Source organism: Protopterus annectens, chromosome 14.part0 (genome assembly GCF_019279795.1).
Source record: "Protopterus annectens isolate FY-2018-M chromosome 14.part0, PAN1.0, whole genome shotgun sequence".
Lineage (NCBI taxonomy): Eukaryota > Metazoa > Chordata > Ceratodontiformes > Protopteridae > Protopterus > Protopterus annectens.
Genome location: NC_056748.1, coordinates 1,000,751,208 through 1,000,768,310, shown reverse-complemented (window position 1 = coordinate 1,000,768,310; position 17,103 = coordinate 1,000,751,208). Strand labels below are relative to the sequence as shown.

At 40.2% G+C, this 17,103-nt stretch overlaps 1 protein-coding gene across 1 annotated transcript in view; it reads left to right on the top strand.

Moving 5' to 3' along the window:
• The first annotated feature begins 14,752 nt into the window (after positions 1–14,752).
• The window catches only part of BNIP3 (BCL2 interacting protein 3), a 317,078-nt gene continuing 314,727 nt past the window's right edge, over positions 14,753–17,103 (top strand). The window contains exon 1 of the mRNA XM_044056809.1: positions 14,753–14,977. Within this exon, the coding sequence (XP_043912744.1) occupies positions 14,935–14,977 (43 nt within the window). The 5' untranslated portion in view covers positions 14,753–14,934. The remainder of the gene's footprint in view (positions 14,978–17,103) is intronic.

The following is a 17,103-nucleotide window of genomic DNA, read 5'->3' as shown; positions in this document are numbered from 1 at the left end:
CAGTTCACTGAAATACAAAAAAAAAATAAATAAATAAATTTCTTATCTGCCAAGGATGGAGCAGGATTAATTTAGAACCTTCTCAGAGTGTGGCAAGGGTGCCATGCAGATGGAAGCACTGAGAAAATGAGCAGAAGACATCTTGTATTAAAGGAGGTTTACTCAAGAGCAATACTGGTTTACTGGGTGGACACTCTGTATTATGGATGTATGGAAAACAATGGGTTGAAAAAGTACTTACATAGCTTACACAACAGACAGTAGAAATGAAAGAGAAGAGAGAGGGAGGGAATTTAGAGGTCAGATTGCCAAAAGGATTAGAGCCTGAGGCACAGCTTTTTAAAATCACAATAGGAAAAGGAAAGGAGGGTTGAGGAAAATTTCAAGATACAAAAAGTAGCCTAGCTGGAAGGGGATCCAATCAAATAAAGGCTCAGTTAACCAGAGCTGCTATGCATTTGGCATCCTTTTCTCAAAGGTCTAGAGTGTTTTTGCTTGAATCCAAGCCATCCAATGCTAAGAACAATAGTTAAGTTTATTTTGAGTTTGATCTGCACTTTTTCAACTGTATTTTACTGTTTACTACATTAATTTGTGCCTTTTTGACTGCTTTTACTGTTTGTGTCTGCTTCATTATCTGCACTTGTTTTGCACTGAAATATTGATATTTAGCATGGATAGGGAAGTTAGAAAAAACAATCAGTATATATAGAAGCCCATTTCAAACTGAGTGTCTCTAAAAATGTTTTACTATCTTTGAGAACACTGTCACAGCCATCAAGTACAGGGTGTAAGTTCTTTTCGACATATATGGACAGAGGTTCAGTGGCCCATCCTCTATTAGACACTATCGGGCACATTGATGGGGTACAGAGACATTTGTGTACCTTAGGTAGACCATAGACCATAGGAATAACAGGATGGTTATTCAAAAAAGTATTCAAAAAGTGGCTCATTTATCATACCAGTAATCAATAAATCAAAAATCAGACAGGATATCTTTCTATAATACCCTTGACAACAGTGCTATACATTGGTACGTTCTTGTATCATTCAACAAAACATACATTTGTTTGAAATATAGATCTTTATTGAGAACCACAATGCCCCCTTCCTTGTCAGCAGGTCAAATTTCTATCGAAACTAGAGCTTTCAGATCATTTAAGGTAGTGTATTCAACATTGGATAAATTAAAAAATTGTTTAGAGCCAATATCAGAAACCAAAGCTTTTCTTATCTGTCTGTCACAAACTTCAATAAAAGAATTAATAGTAGCATTGTTAGGGGGAACATAAACACTGGGCTTCTTAAAAAGACATTTATCTGACTGAATAAATGAAGAAAACATAGCATGTAAAGTCAAATTCCTGCCAAAAAGTCTCAAATCTTTTAAGACATCAGTAAGGACAGCTTTCATAGCTGGTATAAAGTTCAAGCCTTTATTGAGTAATGACATCTGGGCCTCAATTAAAACATGTGAGGAAATATTGAAAATCAAACCTGTTTGAATCTCTTCCCATTTCGGCTCTGTCCGTCTGCGCTCAATGGTCTCAGTGGTTTTCAGTTCTTCGAGCGTCCTCTGATGGGCAGAGGATTCTCTAGTAAAAAATGGCTCATATTACTTAAAGGTTGAACATCATCAGCACTCCTTAGGCCATTAGTGAGCAAACGCTGATTCCTTTGCTCTTTAGGTTTTACAACTAAGCCTTCCCAGGCATTTGTTAACATCGCAGATGATTTACTGATGGAATTCTGCTCAAGAAATGTTCTCTTTGTGCCCTGATTGTCAGCTGTAGGTTCCGTTACTGTAGTGTCCACTTGTGCACTCGCCAACACGGAAGTAGAAGGCGTTTGATTCAATGGATCCTTTTGATCCCACCTCTCAAAGCCAATAGCTGTAATAGGTTCAGCTGTGGCTGTATGCTGTACATTATTCATGATGGGCCGTTCTCTCGCCCAGGAAAACACATGCTCTGCTTGAAAGTCATTGTTATCTCTATTTAACTTACATATTTTGGTGTTAAACAATCTCTTTTCATACCCCTGTATATTTTCGTGCAGCGTCTCCATCTTAACGCCAAGCAATTCTGGGGGATAATGATCATATATCTGCTTATGTAAAATATTAATGTCTCTGGCCAGTTCTTCCTCCTCCAGCCAGAAAAAATCAATAAGAAGATGTAGATGTCTCGCACTGCACTCCAAATTAATGATTTGCCACTGCCTAAGCAATTCTGGGTAAATCTGTCCATACGTAGGCATTGTTAAAACTCTTAGACCTCTCGGTACAAGGTTGTGTTTAAGTGAAGCCTCAAAATGAAACCATTGCCACTGGAGGCGCTTAAACTTATACAGTTTATTCTTTAAGTCCTTAAATTTAGTAAGAAAGCCATCATAAAGTTCCAAATCATTACTTACAGCAGTATCAGATGTTTGCAGACCCACATTCAACAGTGGGTTATCAGTAGCAGTCAATAAGTCATTAAAGCCTTCAAAGGAACATTTGTTAAGGTCCTTGCTGCCATTCCTATTAAGATTAAAAGCCAACTCCAGTTGTAAAGTTTCCATGCTTCCGTCAGCCATGTGAAGTTGGAGATAAAATAAAGATAAACACACAAAGCAGAAATTCTCTCCAACTAATAAAACAGCTGGTGTACAAATTCAATAGTATCAGACAAAAAAGAAACACCAGCTGTACCACAGCAACGTAGTTTATTGAGGTAGTAAGCGCTTTCAGGGATCCAACCGCTTCATCAGACAACATGTGAATAAACCTTACACAGTTTAATAGTGGAATCAATTAAGAGCAATTCATTTTTTAAAATAACAGTAGCATTATTCGCTAAAACTAACATATTGGTAGAATCAACTGTAGTAAAAGAACCCATAAATTCATTACAATATTGTATACAAAAAAATGTGTAAACACAGCTCCACAATTTTTCTTCTTATTTCTTCCACCAAAGTAAATCCTGCTTGCAATGGTTGGTTATGTGGATTGGGTGTGACATTGGCTGCATTAGCAGAGACCACTGTGATGCGAGGAGCCACTGAAGCAGCCTCATATGGTATCTTGCTAGAGGAACTAGGGTGATTGTTGTTGCCATAGACCCAAGAAGTTGTAAAACCAGATGAGCCAAAATTTTGTCTTGAGAGAGTATCACTTGGAGCTGTGAACTTAGCCTTATCAGTCTGTGAAGAGGGAGAGTGGCCATGCAAGATCTTATATTTAATGTTGCATCGATGAATTCTATGTCTTGTGTGGGGAATAGTTTGCACTTTTCTCTGTTTATTGAGATGCCTAGGAACTCTGCAAGCCTCAGAATGGAGTCCAAAGCAAAAAGCAGTAGATGCCTGGAGTGGGCAGTGAGGAGCCAGTTGTCTAAATATGGAAACACCCAGAATCCTTGTAGCCTTAAGTGACCTGCTACCACTACTATGCATTTGGTGAACACCCTGGGTGCGGTGGTGAGACCAAAGGGCACTGCTCAAAATTGGTAATGACTGGCTCCCAGCCAGAAGTGAAGATATTTTCTGGAGCACTTGTCTATTTTTATGTGGTAATATGCATCCTGAAGATCTGTAGAGCACATCCAATCATCTTTCTCCATAAAAGGAAGGATAGACTGAACCATGACCATCCAAAATTCTGTCTTTTCAGCAAACTTGTTCAGTACACTGAGGTCTAAGATTACCCTCCAGTCACCTGTCTTTTTTGGCACTAAAAAGAATCTTGAGTAAAATCTAGATCCTTTTTGGTCTGGTGGGACTGTTTGGATGTCTCTTTTTTGAAGCAGCTTTTGGATTTCTAGTGCTGCTATATGCCTCTGATGGGGTGGAACATTGGGGATTCACCTTGGTGGTCTGGGATAAAGGTTGAAGGGAATATGGTAACCTCTGGTAATTATTGTCTGAACCCAGGAATCTGATGTTACTGTGTGCCAGCCTAGATGGTGCAGAGAAAATCTTCCCCTGACTGCTTCCAGATGTAGGCAATTGAACCACTGCTCAGGAGTGCTGGTAAGCTTGTCCACAGAAAGAATCTCTGGAACCCTGGTTATGTGGACCCCTTCTACCATGGGAGGGGCATCTTCCCAAAGAGTTACCCCCTCTGCCCCGGGAACTCACCACGTGTGTCCCGAAAAGGCCTTTGGGACTTCTTAAACCACATCTTTCCACTCCTCTGATTTCTGGAGTAAGGTTGTTGAGAAGTGGAAAAACATACACCCACAGCAGAAAGTGTCTTTCCATCCATCTCACACCTGGTTAATGTGTCTCAGACTTTTGGGCCAAACAACGAGGTAGCATGTACCGGAGCATTGATAAAGGAAGACTTGAAAGGGTCTATAAAGTCACATAAGCGCATCCAGACGTGACGCCTAATGGCAATGCCTGTACCCACTGCCCTGGCCATCCCTTTTCGGCAGTGTGCACAATACGCCACATGGACGAGTTGGATATCAATTCAATGGTCGCAAGTTGGAAGGCAACCTTATTGTGTACCTAGTCAGACATTGCTCCTGCCAAGGTCCCTGAAAGCTCCATTATCAGTTCCCTTTGAAGCTGTGTGAAATGTGCCAAGAAATTCAACGACCATATGGCAAAGATCGTTGAAGCATAGACCCACTTCCCGAATCTGTCCATCATCCCAGACTCTCGATTTGGAGGATAGACAGTAGGACTCTCCTCTGCAAGTTCCTTTTTTGTAGCAGTCGCCACCACCATAGCATCTACCGCTATACCTTTGGTAGTGGGTTTGATCTTCGGATGCCAAGAGAATTTTTGTCTGGTCTACGGAGGATTGGGTCTATAGTGTCAGGGGCCTTCCAAGCATGCTCCACGATGAGCTTGACCAATTCATCAGCAGGTGGGGTCACCCAAAAAGTAGAGGGTCAGGCACGAAAAGCCGCTCAGAAAACAGATTCTTCAGAGGAAAGGTTTGTGGACTTCCAATCACTCCTATGTTTTAAGATTTCCAGGATGTTTCCAAAGGAGAAATTTTCATGGAGTGACCATGGGGACCCTTTCCCTTCATTGTAATCTGTATCCTCAGCGACAGATTCTTTCAGCAAATCTAAGTGCTTCCTCTTACATGATCTCTTATGGGGTGGCTCCTCAGGGGGAGGAGAAGAGAGGGTACCCTGCAGCAGGGTGTCTTGCTGCTCTTGTGCCCACTGCCCTGATCTAGCAGATTGTGACAGCTACAAACCAGAGGATACATAGATGTCACACTGCAATGGGGTTGGTGCCAACTCCAAGCCTGCTGAGGTGAGAGTTTTCTCCATAATCTGGAAAGTAGGCCCACCCGAAGAGGGATGGGAGCCCAGAACCAAGAAAGATAACCTCAGAACCAGGGCTACACCCCGCTCTGATGAGCCCACCTCCAGACAAGGAGCCATCCGAGGACTCGGAACTGTCAGAGCACCAGGAACCATAGACAACGCAGTGAAAAAAATCTGTGCCAACTAGGGATCCCAGAGCCAACAGCCAAGTCACAGTCCTGTGGGTTGGCTCCAACAGAGTCACCGACCACAGAGTAGGTTCCAGAACCAAGGCGAGGTCCACCATCCATATCGAAGTAGTTGGCACCAGAATGGTCGGAGTCTAGGACTCCAAGACCTGCGGAGAGATTGAAAGGGGAAGATAAGTAGGAGTCCTTGGAGAATAGGCCTTGGATCCAGATGGGAGAGAGACCCTAGATGGGGCAGGAAGACCTCTGGCTGCCAAGAGCTGATCCACTAATCCAACTACATCAAGTTCTGAAAGGATTCTGGTGGAATGGATGGACATCCCTGAGGGTGATTCTGGGCGTTCAAGAAAAGGACTCAATTGTTGACCAAGGAAGGGATCAATAGATGGGCAGTACCTAATCCTGGGTAAGGATTTGATCTTCAGCACTGTGGTCGGCTGACCAATGATTTGCTTTGGTGGCGGAAGTGACCAGTCTGACTGGGGAAACTATTATTGGTGCTGAAAGGGTCATAGGTACCGATGAAGGGGTCGGTACAAAGGTGGCTTTCCTAGGTTCAGTAGTTGTTGGCACCTTAGGGGAAGTTGCAGGCTTCGGTGCTGAGACAGTAGCAGGTGTCAATTTTTTTAATTTTAGGCCTCAGTTCCAAGGTATGAGAAGAGGTCTGGTACTTGGAAGATTTAGATTCCTGGGATTTAGGAGACACTGGAACAGAGTGGCTCCTCTTTTTTTACTCTTTTATAGGTTCACAGGTTGGTACTAGGCTATCAGCCCTAGGGCCTATACAAGCCTAGCCATAACAATTCTCTGGCTATTTCTTCCCACAATATCTACTTCCCTGGAATTACTTTCCTTCTTTTTTGGGAGACTTTGATGTTTCTTCCTCAGACAAAGCCTCACTAAATGGACATTTTAACAGCCTTTTGAGGATTAATTTGTTGTACCTTTCTGCAAGGGTTCGAGCACTGAAACCCTTGCAGAGTTCGCAAGGTGTTTGGACCTCTAAATGTGGCACCCCCAAACAATAGACACAAGAAAGATGCCCATCCGAGTTGAGCATTCTGCCATATCCGTTGCACTGTTTGAAGCCAGTGGTTCCTATATGCTTCTCAGCCATTATCTATTTTTTTTTTTTTTTTAAGGGTCATACCAGCAATGGTTACTAAATAAAAATACCCTCAAAGGGTAAAGGGGAGAAGGGGAATATCAACGATGGTATTTACAGAATTTCCAAAGGTAAGAGGGAATGAAGGGGCCTATACCAACGATGGTACGAGATTAAATACCGATAAGGTAAAAGAGAATAAGCAGCGCCCTCTCACTCAACCAGACAAATCAGTAAGTTAAAAAAAATCAACTAAGTAAATAATTTGGCGTTAAGAGACAAAAATTGTAAGAATATATATAAGAAAAGGTTAGCACTTAACTGAGAGCATGGCTGACGCTTCCAAAATTTTATGTGGCAAATGAGATCTAAAGGGAAGGGAAGTGAGGCAATATGGGTAGCTTTAGCTTGAGAGTTTCTGGCTGGTGTGAGCTTGATAATACAGACGAGTTGGTTCCAAGGACAGAACTGAGACCCAACAGTTCAAGAATGAATGAAGATTGACAACATCAGATTGAGGGTTAGAGCTGGCAGTAGTTCACAGTTCTGCCACAAATGCAAATGAAACTGAGACTAAGGCTCCAGACAGGATACTCAATACTAACAGCAAGCTTTTACAAGTAATTCTACTTATGGAGATAGAAGTGCAGTATAATGTATAAACAATGGTAACATCTTGCATTAATTCACAATCCTCCCACAACTGCAAATTAAGCTAAAAGACTAAGGTCCCAGATCATAACTACAAAAATATAAACAGATAACTTTTTTTGGCTAAAACATGGAAAAAAAAACAGAAGACTGCAAAAAAGTATCAGCACACTGGTCACTAGAATTGCAACTTAAAAAATTAAACAGAATTGAAATACAAATTATATACATATAACATATACATAGTGTGTATAGGGTGGCCGTGGTGGTGCAGCGGTTAGTGTTGCTGCTTCACAGCAAAAGGTTCTCCAGTTTGATCCTCAGCTGAGGTGCCTTCTGTACGGAGTCTGCATGTCCTCCCTGTGGTTGTGTGGGTTTCCTCTGAGTGCTCCGGTTTCCTCCCACATCCCAAAGACATGCTGTAGGTGGATTGGATACTCTAAATTGGCCCTAGGTGTGAGTGCGTGCTTGTGTGTGCCTTCCATGGAAGGTTGGGCACCAGGCTGGCAACTCGACACTGTAAAACTCCACTGTCAATCATGAGCAGACAGGTGATCTGCTGTGGCGACCCCTAACCAGGAAAAGCCGAAAGAAGATACATTGTGTGTGTGTACTTGTATATGTATGTATAAATATGTGTGCATGTGTGTATGTGTGTGTGTATATACATATATATATATATATATATATATATATATATATATATATACATATATATATATATATATATATATATACACACACACACACACACACACACACACCCATATATATTTATATATATATATATATATATAGTTTCACTTTATAATCTCAAAATACTAAAATATCGAATTTTAGTATTTCAAGACTATAAAGTCGAAACTGTATATTATCGAATGCGGAAATGTCGAATCCACCGTTGTGTTGTCGCGTTCATGACGTGTGGTGTGGTTTGTGGATTTAGCTGGGGATTTAGGTAAGTGGTGTTTATGTAAGGGTATTGGGTCGGGATTATACTGTGTGTAGGTGTGTGTAGTGGTGGGTTTTATGTGTTTGTGTGTTTAGTGCAACCTCGGAGTTAGTATATATAAGTAGTGGGGGGGTGGGGGCCCAGCCCCCCACATGGGGGGTTTGCTCCCCTGCTTATAGGTAGGGAAGATGTGTTTGTTTGTTATGTTGTGTTTGTGTGTGTTGTTTTGTTTGTTGTAGTGTCATTAGGATTAGATGGATTAGATTTAAGATTAGATGGATTGCAAACTGGCTCAAGGACAGAACCCACATGGTTAGAATTGCTGGAGCCATGTCAGACTCCAAACCAGTTACAAGTGGTGTCCCACAAGGCTCAGTCCTGGGACCTCTCTTGTTCGGTATATATTTCTCGGAGGTACAGGCCAACACGGAAGGACTGTGGCTGACCAAGTTCGCAGATGACTGCAAACTGGGCACCATAATCGACTCTCCAGCCAACACAAGCATCCTCCAAAAGGGCCTCATAGAAACAGACAACTGGTGCCAGAGCCATGGCCTCAAGCTAAATGCCAAAAAAGTGTATAGTCATCCCCTTTGGCAAAACAAAGTGCCCACAAATTACCACATAGGTGGTAATCCATTAAGTACAGAAGAAGTAATTAGGGACCTGGGGACCCAAGTTGATAGCAATCTCTCACTTGACAACCACGTGGCCAAAGTGGTTAGAAAAACATTTTATATAGCCCACCTAATCATGAAGGGATTCACATCTAGATCGGGGGGGGGTCATCGTGCCTCTTTACTCATCCCTCATCAGGCCCATAATTGAGTACAATGCCCTTTCGGGATGTACCTTACCAGACACCTGCAGCAACTGGAAAGACCCAAAAGTACCTCACCAAGAGGATCAAAGGGCTCAAACAGATGCCATATGCTGCCCGGTTAAAGAAACTCCAGCTCTACTCAGTGGCATACCGCCTGTTCAGTGGCGATCTGTGCCTGACGTATAAAGCCATGTCCAACCCGGAATTAATGGACATGCTGCACCTCAGAAAATCCAAATCCCATCGAGCTACGCGCTTGAGAGACTTGAACCTCAGCACTGAAATAAATAGGACATGCTGGAGGGACAGATTCATAATCCAGAGGCTCCCTTCACTCTGGAATAAAATTCCAGTCCAGGTTAGGCAGAGTCCCTCATTGACTCTCTTCAAGATGAATCTTGAGTGGATGGGAGATTGTAGGTTTACCCCGGGTATCACTTCTGTGTCACTGTTAGACAGAGGCACAGTATACTAACCTCGAAAAAGGGCATAGCAAAATAAATTTAAAATGGGTGGCGAAAGCCAAACACATTCTGGCTAGGCTTATAAATACCCTAGGGCAGATAGCCTAGTATGAACCTATGAACCTATTAGGTAGGTGTATGTGTGCTTGTTTGTGTGGTGATGTGTGTATGTGAATGATCGAGATTTTGCAATTCGCGGTTGTGGGTGTCGGTTTTTTGGAGTTTTGGCTTTATAGTCTCGAGATACTAAAATTCAGTATTTTAGTATTTGGAGATTATAAAATGAATCCAGCAAGCAAAAACTGTGGGTAATGCTTCTCAATGCTAGAAGTCTAAATCTCAAAATGCACTCATTCGAGGCACTCCTTAAAATGGAAAACATCGATATCTGCGCAGTGACTGAGACCTGGTTCAAGGCTGTAGAGAGCACCCCTGCATTACCAGGCTATAACTCATACCACACTTTTTGGCCATCTAACCTGGACCAGAACACCAAAGGCGGAGGTGTGTCCATATTCATTAAGGATATCCACACCTCCAGGCTAGTTGCGCAGCATTATGCATCCGAGGTTATCCAAGTGCAACTAACTCTGGGCAAAACTGCAATCCAAATTGTAGCTTGCTACAGATCCCCCACTGTGCCCCAGGATTCCCACTCCTCTTTTCTTTATATACTAGAAAATATTAGGGTTCAACCAAACACCCCAATAATGGGCGATTTCAACTACCCCACCATTAAATGGGAAAACTACTCATGTACCAACTCCTTCACTCAATGCTTTCTGGAATTCATAAATTCCAATGCCCTGGATCAACTTATCCACACCCCCACCAGGGGAAACAGTATCCTAGACCTAGTCATTACCAACATGAGTGACCGGTGTTCCGCACCTGAAATCAACTCCTCGTTGGTCAGATCCAACCATAAGCTAATTACCCTAGATATCCACATCCCATCCCCACCCACCATTAAGGAAACCATGGTAAAAAATGTCTCCAAAGCCAACTTCATGCTTCTTAAGACAGAAGTGGCGAACTTCATGACACCCATGCAGATGGACAATACAGTTACGACTGATTAATCCTACACAAATGCACTCTATAAGCACTTACACAAGTGCATGGATTGTGCTATCTCAAACATAACCAAGACACTATCCTCCAAAAAAAGGAAGCCAATCTGGTGGTCTCCTGCCATAAACAAACTCTGCAATAGAAGAAAGAAACTGTTGCAAAAGAGAGTAAAATCCCATGAGTGGAGGAGCTCCCTGTTCAGCCTCAGTAAGAAGTAGACATCCCTTATAAGATCCTCCAAAGCTAGCTACGAAAACAAAATCACCACTGATTCTAAGGGCAACCACAAAGCATTCTATAGCTATGTCAAGAATCTCAATGGCAACACCCAGATCTGCTCTAGGTATAAATCCCTACATCACAAGATGGGTTGCCAACTGGCTCACTGACAGAACCCACACTGTAAAAGTTGCAGACTCCAAATCTGACTTCAAACCAGTGACAAGTGGAGTACCACAGGGTTTAGTCCTGGGACCACTCCTGTTTGGTATCTACTTTTCTGAAGTACAGACTAACACAGAAGGCCTCTGGCTAATGAAGTTTGCAGATGACTGCAATAGTCGAGTCCCCAAATGATGTGGACATCCTACAGAAGGGCCTCACTAAGACAGATGCTTGGTGTCAGAGGCATGGCCGCAAGCTCAATGCCAAAAAGTGCATTGTCATCCCCTTTGGTAAAAACTCTGTACCCATGAACTACTACATAAACGGCAGTCTACTTAATGCCGAATGTTTGATAAGAGACCTTGGGACCCAGGTGGACAGTACTCGCTCCTTTGATAATCACATTGCCACAGTAGTCAGGAAATCCTTCTATGTGGCACACCTCATCACAAAAGGGTTCTCATCCAGAAAAAAAGAGGTAATTGTTCCCCTCTACTCGGCAATCATTAGACTCATTATAGAGTACAATGCCCCTTTTGGAATGTACCTCACAAGACATCTGCAGCAGCTGGAAAGGCCACAGAAGTACCTATCAAAGAGGATTACTGGCCTCAAACAGATGCCCTACACTGACCATCTCAGAAAACTCCACCTTTACTTTGCATATATATATATATATATATATATATATAAATATATATGTATAAATATATAAAAATAAATATATATATATATATATATATATATAAATATATATATATATATATTTATACATATATATATATATATATATATATATATTTATATATATATATATATACACACATATATATTTATATATATATATATATACACACACACACACACACACACACACGCACGCACATACATATATATATATTTTGTTTATATATATATATATATTTAGATTTATATATATATATATATATATATATATATATATATATATATATGTATATAAATATATATATATATATATATATATATATATATATATATATATATATATATAAATATATATATATATATATATATATATATATAAATATATATATATATGTATATAAATATATATATATGTATAAAAATATATATATATAAATATATACATATATATATATATATATATATATATATATATGTGTGTGTTACTTTTCTGTTAAACCCCTACCACGCATCTTTGGACCCAGACTTGTGTGTACTTTATTTTAGTGACTAGAATTTACTGAGCTCCATGACAAATAATGGTAGAAAAGTATGAAATGGACTACAGAAACTAGATTCCACCTTTTCTGTTGATAAGGCTAACAAATCAAGCAGTAGGGGACTGGCTGTCAAATGGAGATGGATGTTATTTATTCAGGCACAGATGAACCGAGGTTTCTAACTGTACTCATACACAGCCGTTGCTTTTGAGTTCTAAACTTGATATTAGAAAATCCCATTCTGCCTCTCAGCAAACTCCAGTTTTATTACATAAATTAACTACATTATGTGGGTCCCCTTAGTCACCCATGTTTACATGCACACTACCTTGTCATTAACGCTGTGCATAAAGAAATATTTCACAGTCACGTGGCCAATGAGGCAGAAACCAACAGCGAAAAGTACCGAATTGGGTCCCTTAGGCAAAGCACATGACTCCGCTAATACTGTTCTGTGTCCGTAGACAACTCAGATATTACCTGTTTTGACTGAAGACTTTTGAAATATTTTACTTGCTAGTATTTTAATCAGTGAAAACTATTTCCAAGCATAATACATGAGTATTTTACTTTCTTTAATGCATTGCGATATACATTAGATTTGATGTAACTCTGTGCACTTAGGCAAATGCAATGACAAGACTTGAGAAAGCAAGGAGCCATTTATTAGAAAAAAAAGTAAATTATTGTTTTTGTAACATTCAGGGCGAGACACGCTAGTCCGGGTCCCAGACGCGTGGTAGGGGTTTAACAGGAAAGTACCATATTATATATGTATATATGTATATATATATATATATATATATATATATATATATATATATATATGTGTGTGTGTGTGTGTGTGTGTGTATGGTACTTACGTATTATCACAACCACATTTCAGAACTGGCATACTTCATTGCGGTTCTCCGTAAACAGGCTTGTTAACCTTTAAAGGGGTGTGTATGCAAGTAAGTACTTATGTGTCCCCGATGGTTTGAGGCAGGGAGAGGAAAAACCTTCAAATTTTGTACTCGTGGGCGACGTGTGGCATTATTTCAGTGAACTCCACAGTGCCACACTGTATCGCAAATCCTGCTTTGCTGATTACAGCATCAGCAAAGGGTGGTTGCTCAGGAATATTTTGTCTGACTGTTCAGGGTCAGTACTCATCCAAGACAAAGGTGCCTGCAAGAAATACTGACTAAGGAGACACTGACTCCTCAGGGACTGATGTCTTTTTCCCCAGCGGGACTCCTCGTCCAGGGGTGTTAATTGGTTATCCCGCCTCACACGGATACTTCTGATCATGTGAAGTTATGTAGCTGCAGCATCCACTTACAGTACTACCAACAGGTGCCCCACATGCTGAATGATTCACACACGTCCCAAATGTAGCAATCTCCCCTTGCAGTGTGTAAACCTAAACATAATTGAAATGGAATAGGTTGCCTTTTGGTGAAGAAGGTGCTGAGTTGCATTAGTTTGATGAGGAGTGAGAAGCAGCACTTTTTCTTATAAGGCTGAAAAGGCCGTTACCAGGCAAGACAGATTCTCACCTTATTCCTCTTCCAATGTAAACAAACAATCACAAACAATAGTTTCAGTACTCGAAAGAAATTACTATGTTTCTGTGAACACTTTATACACCCCTTCTTAGCAGACCTCATTTCACACAAACCTAACGATTTCTGCGAGTACTGAAATGTGGTAGCGATAATACGCAAGTACCATATATATATATATACTGATGACGCTCAGTTGGAGCGAAACCGGTCTGTGGGGCAGCCTTTTTTCTCCCAAACGGCTGTTATTTTTATTATTTCCAGTGCTGGACGTTTTTGGTACTATATATATATATATATGTATATATATATATATATGTATATATATATATTATATATATATATATAGAGAGAGAGAGAGTTGCCACCTTTTCAAATGGCCAAAGTGGGACATTTTCAGGACAAACATCAGATTTTACAAGCCAACACATACCCACAGTCAGTACAAAGGATAGAACTTAAATTTTTTGCCTACATACTAGCTTATTCTTGTAGAATTTTAGTTGCTTATTCTGTTTCCTATAACATTTAGGTATTTTAGATACAGAATAACTGTGTTATGCAACTATTACATACAATATAGGACATAATTATGTCCTACAATCTCAGGACATTTGCCATTTTTAATATTTTTTGTCAGGACACAACTGCCCAAAGAGGAACTGTCCCTCCCAAAGTGGGACAGGTGGTAACCCTAATATATATATAAATTATTTATATATACATATATATATATATATATATATATATATATATATATATTTATATATATATATATATATATATATATGTGTGTGTGTGTGTACATGTAGTACGAGTATGTGTATATAATATTTATATATAGATAGATGAAGGTATAGGTATGTAGATATATACGTGTGTGTGCATGTTCACACACACACACACACACACACACACACACACGTTCTGTTTTCCTGACTTTGTTGACAGATTGCAAAGATGATGGGGAGGGGAAAACTGCTGGATCGAGCTAACTGACCATTCAGAATTTTGAGTTTACTGGGGGGCTGGTCAGACATTGTCCAATAGAAATAGTTGCTCCTTGAGTTTTGCCCACCCGCCAGGACTGCATTGTTATTGTTTTCTCCAAGTGTCTAAGATCACATTGCGACATAGAATTTGTTGTACTGTAAAAATCATCGTGTTACATTAAACCAAAACTTTAAACGGGTATAAAATAAGTCGGAGGTGTCGTCTTCGTGTACGGAGATTCAAAAATGTCTGACGAAAGGCAGAGGCAACAAGAGGAGGGGTTGCAAGGTATGTGGGTGAAATGGCATGAGTGACAAGTATTTTTTGGACATAAACAGTGTCGCTGTTGCCCTCTGAGGATGTAATGGGCCCGTTTATTGCCGATACCAGTGGAAACTGGCGAAAGCACAGCTACTATTTTCGGTCTCGATAGTTCCTGTGTTTTCTGAGACCTGGTACTGCCTGTTGTTTCGTGTTAACGACTCTTATGTTGCCCATAATGGCAAAACATAGTTAGCTCGTATAAATATTTTTTGTTTATTAATGAACTGTTTTACAAGGTATTATTTTAATACGTAGTTGACTTTTAAACTAAAAGTAACGAATCATTTATAGTTCCTTAGGTGTGTAGTGCTACGGTTTTACAACTGAAGAGCAAGTACCAGAAAACAGCAGGTGACTTCATGGTGACATAGTAAAGCATGTTTTTGCTTCTAGGCTGTGTATGTTTTATTACTTAATATTGAAATGCCAGCCATATATTGATAATAAAATGGTCTGACGTCCTGGCAGTTGTAGACGATACATTGGCAGATGTTTGTTAGTGCGGAGGGTTGCTGGGCCGTAACCCTCATCTACAATACACATTAGGACGTCATTTTTAGTCTCGGAAGCCACTGTTTTCCTTAGTATTTCACACTATCATCACACCCCTTAAACATATGTGTGTGTGCCCCGGCAGTCATTCCATTGTATGTTGCACTTCTCTTCATAAATTTCAACCTCTTATCGTAATTGGACAAAAGTAATTGTGGGACAAAGACCCCCCCCCCCCAAAAAAAAAGGGGACAGATTTTAAATATTGCTTTTATAAACTTAGAAGGTCCATAGAGTGATAGGTTTTGCACTGGCTTGCATTTTCTGAAGGCTATGAAGTCTGAAAGACAAATGCCTGTCACTATTTACTGACTTCAGTCCTCACTGATTTGCTAGAAAACCCCAATTTTTTATAAGAAACAGACCAAAATGCGACACAAAAATCTGGGCATTCTGTGAAAATTTGTACAGTGAGAGGTATGGGATATTTGAGCTACGCTTCCATTTACAGGTTTTATGATATGACATGTTGTTCCTCGCCATACTTCTCAACAGTCACTGATAAGTAAATTAGAATAATTTTTTTAAATATGACACAAAAATCGGGGCATTCTGTGAAAATTTGGACAGTTGAGAGGTATGGGATAGTTGAGAGCTGCGCTTCCATTTGCAGGTTTACAATAAGGCATGTTGTTCCCCGCCATATTTCACAACAGTCACTGATAAGTAAATTAGAATAATTTTTAAGTATGACACAAAAATCGGTGCATTTGGTGAAAACCTGGACAGTTGAGAGGTATGGGATAGTTGAGAGCTGCGCTTCCATTTATAGGTTTTACGATACGGCATGTTGTTCCCCACCATACTTCTCAACAGTCACTGATAAGTAAATTAGAATAATTTTTAAAAACTGTCTTTTGTTTTTGTTTTTTTGGCCTTTGTACTCCGTTATTTTTGGCTTTGCTCAGAACTCCTGACCAAAAAAGTTGAGACCTATGCACTTCTTGCATATCACACACTTGATAGTGGATAGTATATAGCCAACATGCATGGTGCCAATTTGATAGTGGTTAGTGGGGGCATACCTGGCACAGTACTTGCTGAAGAATCTGCGACAAAGGCAAAAATATGGTGCTGGGGGGCAAAGCCCCCCCCCCCAAAAAAGGACAGTTGGTTGCTGTTGGGGAGCTGTTGTAACTGAGGCAAGAGGAAGATACAGAACACGGGTCTTTTTGCCTTAACGGAGGGATTTAGGAACACATAAGCTAAACAGTGTTGCAGCTACATTAAATGGCTGTAGGGCCAGAGGGAAGCCATGTAGGGTTTGGAGATGAAAAGAAGTGTAATAGCTCTTAGATATCAGCATGCAAGCTGTTTTAAGACAGAAACGTCTATACAAAGATGTATGCAGAACGCTCTTTATCAAGGTACCTGAAGAAATCTGCAGATTCACATAAAATTTGTGTTTAACCCCAGTCTTGTGAGGTACTAAGAATGAAATGTTTATTAAAAATGTACATATATTTACACCTCTCTTATGGTACCTTCATAAGGGAAAGTTTGTTGACAGATATGTTGCTTAGTGATGCATGCCTTTT